At 35.1% G+C, this 12,147-nt stretch overlaps 1 protein-coding gene and 1 long non-coding RNA gene across 5 annotated transcripts in view; one reads left to right on the forward strand and one right to left on the reverse strand.

Moving 5' to 3' along the window:
• Window positions 1-7,328, forward strand: part of CAMSAP2 (calmodulin regulated spectrin associated protein family member 2) — an 80,924-nt gene extending 73,596 nt beyond the window's left edge. For 2 of the 4 annotated variants that reach the window (XM_080602168.1, XM_080602170.1), the window contains 4 exons: window positions 393-492; window positions 1,883-1,998; window positions 2,869-2,987; window positions 4,058-7,328. In XM_080602168.1, coding sequence (XP_080458294.1) covers window positions 393-492; window positions 1,883-1,998; window positions 2,869-2,987; window positions 4,058-4,363 — 641 coding nt within the window. In that variant the 3' untranslated portion in view covers window positions 4,364-7,328. The remainder of the gene's footprint in view (window positions 1-392; window positions 493-1,882; window positions 1,999-2,868; window positions 2,988-4,057) is intronic. The other 2 variants (XM_080602169.1, XM_080602171.1) reach the window with 1 other exon arrangement.
• LOC308198927 lies at window positions 2,326-12,092 on the reverse strand. Its single transcript, XR_013954282.1, has 2 exons — window positions 11,984-12,092; window positions 2,326-11,288 (listed from the first exon to the last, which is right to left on the reverse strand). It is a non-coding gene; the product is annotated as an uncharacterized lncRNA (long non-coding RNA).
• Between the last annotated feature and the right edge of the window lie 55 nt (window positions 12,093-12,147).

A 12,147-nucleotide genomic window follows, 5' to 3' on the forward strand; every position in this document is an offset into this window, starting at 1 on the left:
ACTGCATTTTCTCTAGCTGCTTCCCTCCATCTTTCAGCATAATTTAAAGTATTCTCTTAACATCTTTCAAGAGTCCATCCCTAAGCTTTAAATTAAGTCTCTTAAGCTCTTTTATGAGAGCTTTTTAACTTTGATTTGCATAGTGCCCATGTACCCATGTTCATGCCTCATGTTAATGCTTAGTCACAGACTATCCCAGATGGCTGCAAGTGGCTGGGTGTCCGAAAGTGTTCAGATAAAGCATGCCACATATGCATGTAGGTATATCATTTATGGGAGTAAGAGTCACGTGTATAAAAGCACTTAGTAACTTTCTTATGCTGGTGTTGGGTATAATGAACAGACTCTGCTACTTGCATAGGTTTATAAGCTTTAACTTTGTTTTTATCCAGGTTCACAGCTTTATCGTGTTTTTTCAGTATCTAGTCTTTCGCTGGCATCGCTGAATACAGGGGACAATGAGAGTGTGCAGTCAGGCAAGAGAACACCAAGGTAAAGCTAAAATAAACATTATATTTAATAAAATTTGATAATCATCTACATAAAATTAGCATTAATTTTAAAGAGGTGATGTCTATATTTTTCCTACTCCAAGAGCAGGCATGTTTTTCTGATGTGAGATATTGATTGATTCTACTGTTGAGTATTAGGGAACCAAGCCATGATAATTTTTTTCACAAATTTTACCAAGTAAACCGATTGGGTGGCTATAAATGAGATCAAAATAAAATGCTATTCACACAGCCTCTTTAATTCACCTGTTTATAGTTAAGTCTCAGCTTGTGGTTATTTTATTAAACCTGTACACTACATGCAGCTGTACAGCTTCTTTTCTTCCTTAACATAGCAACTTCTGTTCTGTTATTTCCTCTTAGCAGTAGTACAAGAAAGTATTAAGTATTAACTGTAATTTCAGGCTTTTCTGAACACAAGAATTTATCTTGTATTAGAAATGAACTGAAAATGAACTGAGAGATAAAAATAACAGAACCTTCTTAAGTACAAAATCTATATTATAGTTCAGACAAATAAAATTATTGCTGTATAATTATTTAATTTTATTCACATAAATACTATTCTTTAATAGAAGAGAAATGCAAGAAAGGCAAACTAGTAAAAGGGGTTTAATCACGAGTATTGCATGTTACTTTATCATGTCATGTTTTCATGGCCAGTGTATGTGCCCCATCAACTCCAACATGCCTGCAGCTGTTTTCAATTGACCTTTCCATTTCCCTGATATCTTGAGAACTGACTTTCAGGTTATTACATAAAAAAACATTAATGCAGTGATCCAAGTACCCTAGTATCTCTCAACATCTCTTACAAATGATCAGCTTTATTTAAAAGGGGGATTTCTTACAGCCATATTATCTGTTGGAAGAGGCTTGATGTCACTTACATGGACAGACTTGACAGGAGGTGACCCCTATCTCTGTAGATTTAGTTGTGCTATGCTTTACTACAGCTATAATGAACAATATCTGGCTTTAGATTTATTTCAGGGGTTGGGATTTCTTTAAATATGATATAATTCAGAACAAATTGCCGAGAGGAAAAGTGTTAGAAAAATTTTCAGTATCTTTCCAGAGCCATACTATAACCTTTTCTTCAAATCAGAATTGTCTTTCAGTGATGACACGGGGTGAATGTCAGTGATATGTTTGAAGGTCTTCTTCATGCATCGCTCAGAATAGTTTATACAGAACACTAACTCAGTTATCCATGAATTTCTTCTGTTAATATTATGCATTTTAGTCTACAGTATATGATTCAAATTATTGTGTTCTACATTAATACAGTCTGCTTTCTTTTCATGTTAGAAGGTTTTTTTTTTCTGAAAACTGTAGTGTTTTAAATAAATTTTAAAATTAATGTTTAGGTCTGAGTCAGTGGAAGGATTCTTATCTCCAAGTCGTTGTGGTAGTCGTAATGGAGAAAAAGATTGGGAGAATGCATCTACAACTTCTTCAGTCGCCTCTGCTACAGAATACACAGGTTGGTGGCAACAATATTTAGAAAAGTACCTGGCTATTAGTAGTTCTATGCATGAAAATATTTCAGTTATCTGTGTTTGGAATTTTTAAACTTATCTGGGGATCCTTCCATAGAAATGTAACTTTCACCTATCTAAAACAGGCAGTAATAATACAAGATTAAAACTTTAAATCCAAAATAAAAGTACTGACTCAGTAGCATTTGTGATAATCAGAATAAACTGCAGTCAGGCTCAGAACAGCAAATGGACCCACCAGTTACTCTGTGCATTTTAGTAGTCTCTCTGGCAAGGCAAGAAGAGTTGAAATTTAAGTTCAATTTAGAATAGATCTAAAAAAAAAAAAAAAAAAAGGAATGGGAAAATCTGCTTAGTAATGTGGATTTAAATATTCTCCACCTTTTATTTCCAAACAGATCCTTTGTTGTTTACAAAAACTTCACAGTCTGACTTGTAATCCTTTATTATATTACAAGTCAAATAATAATGGTATCTCTGTCTCTTTTCTCCAAATGCATAGTACATGATATTGCAAAGACCTTGCATCATCGTGATTGTAAAGGCTGTGTTTTTGCTCACCTCATGTCACTTTGTATGGTAAAGAGGATAATAACATTAAGTATATTAGATAAACTTTTAGGGAGATCAGGTTTGAATGATGGACCTGCATAGCTCTATCTGTGCTGGCAAATGTTTATTAATAACAAAAGAATGTCATTTTACTTTGTGAAATTTGTGATCTCTAGTCTTATTCACAAATTTGTATTTTTATGCATGCAAAAGATGAAGGGCAGAAGTGCTTCACAGCATTTCAATTAACTGTTTGTTGGCTTATTGATTAACTTAGCTGATTTGTCATTCCTCCTTCACAGGACCAAAGCTGTTCAAAGAACCCAGTGCTAAATCCAATAAATATATAATTCAGAATGCCTTGGCACATTGCTGCTTGGCTGGAAAAGTAAATGAAGGTCAAAAGAAAAAGATACTGGAGGTAAGGGTATTTTTCCCCAAAAATCATAAACACACTAGTCAAACCACAGTTAAGGTACTAGAAAAGCACTCGAGCATAAATACAAATATCAAAAGGAATCTTTGTCTGAGGTTACGTCAGCTCTTAGTAAAAGGTTTGAGTAATTTGTGTGACTTGTTTCCTTTGTGGACAGAAAGGTTCTCTAGTATTGTAGAAACAATAGCTATTGCCCTGCACATGCAGCATGGGAGGCTGAATTAATTGACATGTTAACTAATAGCTACTGTCTGTTTAATGGAGCAATTTCAATATCATTTGTTCACAAACTTTGTTTCCTTACCATGAAAAATATTCGTTTTATACATATGGATCCTCAGATTGAGACCTTTAGAACTAAAGATACTTTTTTGGAAATAACAAGTGAGATATCAATACAGACTCTTTTCAGTTCAAGTAACTCAGAGCATAATAACCCCCAGAAACCTCAGGAAAGAACAGCTGTAAAGTGGTTATGCTTAACTCTAGAATGCAGTGTACATCACTTGGCTAAAACTGTACGTGTTCAGAGCACATCCCATAGAAGTTCTGTTGGGTGGAGCAGGGATCTGAAAAAGAACCTTTGCTTAATACATATCAACTGACTTCATAGTTTGACTAATCTTGAATGGATTTAGGGATGACTGAAACCCATTTCAGCACTGGACAGTCTTTTAGGCCCATCTAGACATGTTTAAATCTCCTGTTCCTAAACTTAAAGGTATTAGGCTTGCTTACTGAAATGGCTCTAAGTATCTTTATTTGGTCTACAAAAAAAATTGTTGGGATGTCTATTCTTTAGGGACAACGAGACAAGTGCAGCTAAAATTGTCTAAATAAATAAGATTTCACTTGATAAATACCCACCTTATCAAAATTCAGATGGTTGAAGCTTAGCAAATTGTAATGGTTGAAAATAAGGTATTTTAATAGAAAGACGGAAGTTTCGGCTCTGATAGATTAGAAATTCAAAATGGCAGTCTGACAATTTTGAATGTTTTCTAACTATAATGCAAATTTAATGTTGTGAATCTTTCTCTTTCTTTCTTTTAAAGGAAATGGAGAAATCTGATGCCAATAATTTCTTAATCTTGTTCCGGGATTCAGGCTGCCAATTCAGATCTCTGTACACGTACTGCCCTGATACTGAAGAAATTAATAAATTAACAGGGATAGGTCCCAAATCTATCACAAAGAAAATGATAGAGGGACTGTATAAATACAACTCTGACAGGAAGCAGTTTAGCCACATACCTGCCAAAACTTTGTCTGCCAGTGTTGATGCAATTACCATTCACAGCCATTTGTGGCAAACCAAGAGACCAGTAACTCCTAAGAAACTTCTACCCACCAAGGCATAGTAGATGGGAAAATCTTGCTTCAGACAATTATGATAAACTTGCACTTCATCTTTACTGCCTATAGGAAATAGATTTCTAGTTGCCAACAAGACTCTTAGAACTTAAAACTGGACACCAAGTTCTATTATCATGTCCAACTGGAATGTAAACAGTGTTTAGGAGTGCAGAAGATATCACTTCAGTGAGTACTTATGAGTGACTATGGAAATGTCTGACTTGTGTGGAGATTTGTATGTGCTAATACAACATATGGAGTATATTTGCTCTGTATTTTGATTAGATACACTGAAGCACTGAATGTTCATATTTAGTGAATCAAACTACATTTTTTTTACATCTGTTGCCTTATATGTTTGTATTTGTGCTTGTCTTGAAATATTTTTTCTTTCTCTAAAGAAATACTTAATATCCTCAATACCATTGAACTTTGCATATTGACTCTTACAGTAAAGACTCAAATGATAAGTTAATGATGTGTCACTGAAGAACATAAGAATGGGTCTGTTTTGCAAAATCCTTATTGTGTGCTGCAACAAAATTAATTCATTCTCCTAAGTATTTATAATTCCGTTTCAATTAAATAATACTGGTTTGCTTATAGACTAAACAGTAAGGGAAAAATCTTTGAATTGCATAAAGAAATATTTCCTTCAGGTGAATTATTTAGCAAGTCAGGGTGTAGTTGGATGAAGTAATTATTCCTGTTTTAATAAGTTAGCATCTGAGATGTAATGACTATGTGCGCGCTCATAATCCCATTAAAATGCAAAACAAAAAGATTTGGCAGGCCTCTAAAACAGTTTAAGCAAATATGCATTATTCTACGTTGTTGCAGATAGAGTGAGCACATAGTCAGCTACTGCTCCTCCATGGGAGGAATAGAAACTTGTGAAACACTCAGAACTAGATCCCTGATTTTTGCCTGACAGAACACTAAAAATATTCAGAAGAATCACAGAACACACTAAGTCACAGATCTTTTGGAAGCACTGTATCTAATTCCCAATGATTTTTAAGATCTAGGCCACTGTCCATTCTTCCTGCCTGCAGATCAGATTTAAAACAATTTTTCAGGGAATAGACATCTGATAAGAATTTTTGGTGTCCTAGTAAACTGTTTTCTCGACATGCTCTAACAGATGATGTCTTGTGACACTTAGCAATTCTAAATATATATGGCAAAAAAGCCTAAGTGACATTTCAATAAATTCATAATACAACCAGTTACAAAAACAAACTTTAAGCATATTTCAGTATTATTTACAAAGGGCTGCATTTTATTTCAAAACAGTGTTTGATTATTTTATAGATAACTATTCCGTTTCAGTGTTTGTTTCTCTTAATTTGCTTTTAACATAGCACTGTTCTGAAAAAAAAAAAACTACAAACTTGAAGCCTCCCCTAAATCTGTGGCTATTTTGATAACGTACACCAGAGGATTTGTTGGGGGAAAAATCTCATTCTCAGGAAAAGACTTGAATGATTTGTGATTCTGTTCTGTTTCAGTGTTGTGACAACTACATTAACATAAGACAGTATTGTGCTATAAGTATGTAGTCCATTCTGTTTCACGGGGAGACTAAAATTAAGTTCATATTTCTCTCATTAAACTGCTTTGAGAGAAACAACGCCTCACTACTATGATGTACTCATTTACTTATATGAGATGCACCTGAATGAGATACCATTAAACAGTTTAGAACAGTACTTTTTTAAATTATTATAAAGCCTTAGGCATCAATGCATCTGCGTTATAAACATTTTCTCAAAAATGCTGTCAGTTTTACTGTAATTTATGTTCTTATATTTATGTATATTTGTTAAATCTGTAAAAGAAAAAAAGAAAAAACACTTTAAAATACATGTTTAAAATGTATGTGGCTCAAAACTATTTGTGGTTAGCTGATTCCTACTGTTTGCATGTATATCACCAGGATATGTAACTCTTATATTTCAAGTGTATACATATTGTGTATATAGGATATAAATAATATTAAAAAGGGGGAAGAGGGTTTGCACATTCTGCCTGTTAGACAGTTCCTACAAATACCGTTGTAGGAACACCATGAATAACTTTATGAAATTGTCTATAGTATAGAGTGATTCAAGAAACTAGGAGGTTGGAATTAACTCTTAAACATGGCGAATGACTTCAAAAGAAGTTTTAGAATGGGAGGCTTTTTATTTCTAAAATCTGTCCTATGGTTTAACTGAAGATTTGCAACACCATAAAGACACACGCATCAGTCTAATCAAAGTGAGCTTACATACATGACAGAGGAATTATGTGAGTCATTTTAAATATGTCTGAATGTACTGCAAAATTTACATTTGTCAACAGGTTGAAGATTTGTGCAATGTCTAAAAGTAGAATGTGAATAATGCAGCTGAAGAGTTTGTTGCTCGAAGTATAAAGTTTTACTTAATATGGGAAAAGTAAAGCTATATACACTTTTCCTTTTTAAGCCTGCAAATTTTCTAATTACAGTGGATCTATGGTTGGGATCATGTTTAAAAAATAAAAAAGTTAAAAAAAAAAAAAAAAAAGAAGCTTTCCATAAAGGCCAGTATTTATCACTGACCTTTTCAGAACACACTGGTGCTTTCATCAGGGGTATTATTATCGTTGCTATGACTGAATTGCCAAACTATCATCTTAGTTTTTGGAGCAAAATTTCATATTCTAACAGTCATAATAGCTACTGAAATCTTTTTTTTTTTTTTAATTTTAGTATGACTGTTAGTTTTTATTATTTGGCTGTTTAAAGCCAAATTCAGCTATTTAATTATGATTTAATGGGCACTGTTGAAAAAAAATGTACAGTGTATTGTGTGCTTACTTGTCTACTCTATGGAGCATAGCTTCCATATTTTTTCAGATGCTGTGCTGTAAAATATTGTCATTGCTACTTATGTGGTACAGTGTAGTTTTTCCTTTCATTTAAATAAAAGCATGGCACCAAAAGTAAACTTTTTTGTTCTCTTGCTTACATCTAAACGTAAATTGAAACTATAACAAGTTCACATTCGTGTTTAAATTTTTTTTTCTGATTGTATTTCAGCAACATAGAAATTTTAGGAAATAGCAAAATTTTGATTTCTCATTTTGTTTGTATTGCTGTCTTTCACATGTATTTTAGCTCTCTGATGTTACCAGACTGAAGCTGTTAAAAAATTAGGCTTCTCATTACATTCTTGAGGAGAACAAAGAGTTTTCCTGTTCTTTTTAAAAGTGAGTTTCACAATTTTAAGCCAGCTGATAAACTTCTGTACTCTGGTTAGTTGTGTGTTGAAAAAAACACAGAAACTTAATGGTCAGCATAATAGGATGGCTTCAGAAGGTAAGGTTTTCAAGATTATCTAGCCTTATCTTCACACAGACAGCTAATAAAGAATATGACTTTTTGTGAAATAACTTGTGCACAAGTTGTGCAATCTTGAACAGAAATAGTATACAAAAAAAGAAGTTTTATTTTCCAGATATGTGAATTAGAAAGTTTTTCCATTCCGAATCTTGCCTGTTTTGTTTTTGTGGTGTTGTGCTGGATTGCAGAGCAAGGGCTTCTGTTGAAAAGGGACATGACATGGCTGCAATGTCAACAGACAGGCTGAATTGTTAGGCTAACAGGCAGATAATGAATCGGTAAATTTCAGAGGTACTCAAAGGGCAGCTTCGATAATACAGGAAATCTGATAGCAGGGCTTTTAGTAATGAATTGAAAGCTAATGTGGATGAAAATGAATAGCTTTCCTTCCACCCTTACCCCTCCAACTGGTTATTTTTTAGCCAGCTCAATCAGTTCCCGTACAGCATCAAAACAGGCTCACACAAGCAAAGAATTATGTTGGAACACAAATGGTAATTGCACCCAGTAAAGCTATTTTTTTTAGTGGTGGGTCCAGCTCAAAATTTTCAGCTAAAACCAGCCTTTGTACAGAGAGACTGGAACAGACTTTATTTTCTTTACCCATTGACAAGTAACACCATATTTGACAAACTTCTGATCACGCCCTAGTTAATTTGACTGAGCTGTGTGTCTGAATTTGTACAGCATTTGGGAATCAAAACATATGTATACTGCTGTGGGATTCAGTGTAGATTTCTGGTAGCAACAACTGCAGAATAATCATTTCAGTTACACTTAGAAACTAAGCTTTCAGATCAAGCACAACACGAAGGCAATGTACAAAATAGCTTCTTTTTTTTTTTTCTTCCCAATCCAGCTATACTGACCTGGCATAGATCAGTACATTAAAAAAAATAAAAAAAAATAAAAACACAGCTTTTCGAGAGCTAAACCTTTAACTACTTAAATCTTTTCAAATAGGAAATTATCATTTTTGTGACATTGTTACTACTTTAATGAACTGAACAAAGAGTTGGAAGAATTGTGGCTATAGAGATCTGCCTTTATGGCCACAGCCCCTTATGCTTGCTTTTTCATTTACCCTTCTAAGCTCTTCAAACCTGAAAATTCTACTTAAATATATATATATATCTTATTCCAGATTTGGATGCCAGAAAAATTCAGTATTTTTATATGCATGGCAACTTTGTTCATTTATAAGCAACTGGTTTTAAAAGGCAAACTATACCATCACTCAGAAAAAAGGTATGAAGTGTGTTTGTGTATGCGTATGTACAAATGCACAGTTAAATGCACGTATACTTTCAGACTTAGATGTTTACATGCAGATATAAAATGCACTTTATTTAGACAACCACAGCAAGGTTAAATATGGTAATAAAGTTACTCTAGCTTATTTCTTTTAGAAAGCAGCTTTGTCTGTTTTATTCAGAACGACTGGTATACATATGAGGAGGGACGCAATATACAATACATACATTTAAGACCTCAATACAGAGCCTTTGGGAGATGGAGTTCTTACCACTAGGCTTTTTATCATTTCCTGAATTCAAGGATAACACTAATGGACTCGAGACAAAATTGCCTCTGATCAGAAAAGATAAAAACTAGGATTTCAAGAAAGGATGATAGAACAGAGGTAAACATTTCACTGAAAAAAAACATTTAAAAGTTTCTTCAGCCTCTTATTCAGCATTACTAAACAACTGGATGTATAAAACTTTAGGATTAATGGATAATTCATTATCCATTGACGGATTTATTAAGCAAGATACTGAAAAGATTTTTTTTCATGTAAAATGTATGTATTTTTATGTCACTGTTAATCTGTTAATGGAGTTTTGCACAAAGACAAAGCTAATATAAAGCTTTCCATCAAGGCAGCTCTGCCTTATCCTTTCTGCATCATCGCTGATCTAAATATCTGCATTACAAGACCTGGCAAGGCCCCACAAACCTGCAATTATTTAAATTACTTGAAGCCAGATTATCCTTTAGCTTGGTATTTTTCTTGTTTAAGCTACCTGAAACTCGAGTTGCGATGCTGACATAAGTGCCTAATTCTCCTACAGGTTATGCAAGAGTATTTTAACTTGTTTGCTGAATTGTTACCTCAAAGTTTTGGGAAACCTTTCGTGAAATGAGTGAAGACTGTTTCCAGAAGTAAAGTTTTCAACACATTATTTTTTTTTTTTTTGCAACTTTTTACAAGATCATGCAAACATAATATAAAAAGTAAAGATCTGAATGTGTCTGTTATAATCACTAAAAATCAAGGGCCCATTTTAATGATGACAACACAAAGAGGCTTTACACAAACCGCTGGATTCCGCTGGCAGATCTTGTGCAAGGTTAACACTGGAGAATAGTTCGAAGAATGTATCCGGCCGTGCTAACATTGTCTGTGGCCACCTGCGCAACATTGGCAAAATAGTCGCTTTTTTTTTTTCTGAATTGGTTCCAGAACAGACTGCAGTGCTCTGCCTTGTCACTAGGCAATGGAGAGCTCCTCCTCTACTAATCCTGATTTTCAGGCTCCCTGAAGCCCACACCCAACAGCTTTGCTATTCATGGGAGTTACCTTCTCTGCAATAACCACTTGGGAGTTCAAAGCAAGCTGAGGCCATCCCAAAGTATTCTTTCTATGCCAGAGCAAAAAGTTCTGAACGACCAGAGAACAGGGGCTTCTCTCTCCTTTACCGATAGGATGCTTCTATGTATCCTCTCCAGATACTTAAGAGTAGAATTATTGCCCTCCCAAGCTGGCACATCAAGTAATATTAACTATTCTTCATCCCTCTTCCTGAAGGCAGACACTTGGTTCTTGAAATCTCTTTCCAGACTATAGGAATTTACATTCCTGTGAAAGGCCCTATATTCCGAGCAGGAGGAAAACAAAAAAAAAACAAAAAAAAAAGAAAAAAAAAGAATTTCCTCTTCTTTTTGGGTCTATAACTTGGAAGAAACCTTACATCTTTCTTCCATTCCAAAACTTGCCTTCCAGAGGTGAAGTCTCACAGGTTTGATCTCAGGGCCTCCACTGAACACAAAATTATTACAAAAAGATTGGTAAACCACTGTAACACTGTCGTAAAATCAAGATTAAAATTAAAAACAGATGTGCTCAGCCCTAGCTTTGTTAAACAAAGTTTAAAGGAGACTCATCTAAATGTATGTTCAGCAAAGTTATACATACAACTTTGTTTGGACAACCGAATTAAAGTCCTCTTGTTTTTCCCCACTCCCTCCCTGATTATCATCCCTATTATATCACTTGTATGGGGAAGCAGTTTCATTTCTATAATTAAGTTTTCTATTAATCTGTGCCTCCAGATGTAACTAAGCAACAAGTGATAGCTTTATTAGCAGGAGGAAGGATTCCGTGTTTTACTAGAGAATCGAGTTTCCTGGGTGCGATGCTGGGACTTCGGCGGTGCAGAAGGAGCCAGCAGGTGCCACAGCCTCACTTCTCCGTTGCAGTCATTGCTGCGCAGCCAGGTGGCACCTTGCCTGTGTTGCTCCTCACGAGACAGACTGCAGGACATCTCTGTGCATTCCTTGTCAGAGAGAGGGAAGAACGGTATGAGGGGATTTCCCCGCTGCCCTTTGGCTGATTCTCAGCCAAACAGTTTGCAAGCAGGATCAACTCACTACTTAACATCTGCTACTTCACATTTTTAACCATCGTTGTGAGAGAGAATCCAGTTCAGCTTCTTGTCAATCCCTGACAACCTGACACATGTATACACAAACATAACTTAAATATATATATATATATATGGTCTTTGATACTTCTGTAGTCCCAAATGTTCTCTATCAGAAAATTGTCAGTCTCCATTTTGATAGGGCCTGCCAATGCACCGCTGTATATACACTGGGGTTTTGTCCACATACAGTATTGGCATCTCAGCATGACTTTTTGTATTTCATCTCACAGCTATATTTGAACACAAAGAAAGCTTATAGATGTTCACCTTGATCACTCTTAGATTCTACCATCTTCTGACAAACATGCATTACATTTAACAGAATATCAAATTATATATATTTTCATATCACATATATAATATATATACATATGATTTTTTTTAAAGAACATGTACTTCTTTCAACCATCTCAAGCAGCAGAAAACAGGAAAACTGTCTTAACAAGATCCAATGCTGGCCTGAAATTTGGAAGCCTCTCTTGCCGTAACTAAAGGCATTGCCAACAAGCCATAAGCCTCCACCACATGAGCAAAGGAGACGTCACCGTGGCAGAAGCGATGACGGTTTGGCGATCCCAAGGGGAAGAAAGGGCATGTGTTGGGTACTTGTGCGTGGTTTTACCCAGTACAAGGGGTGTGTGAGCAGCAGGGTGGCAGCGTGCGTGTGGCGGCGTGGTTACACGCCTTTCACCTCAGCACCTCGACGGCA

The sequence above is a fragment of the Anser brachyrhynchus genome (genome assembly GCF_964034855.1).
Source record: "Anser brachyrhynchus genome assembly, chromosome: 8".
Classification (NCBI taxonomy): domain Eukaryota; kingdom Metazoa; phylum Chordata; class Aves; order Anseriformes; family Anatidae; genus Anser; species Anser brachyrhynchus.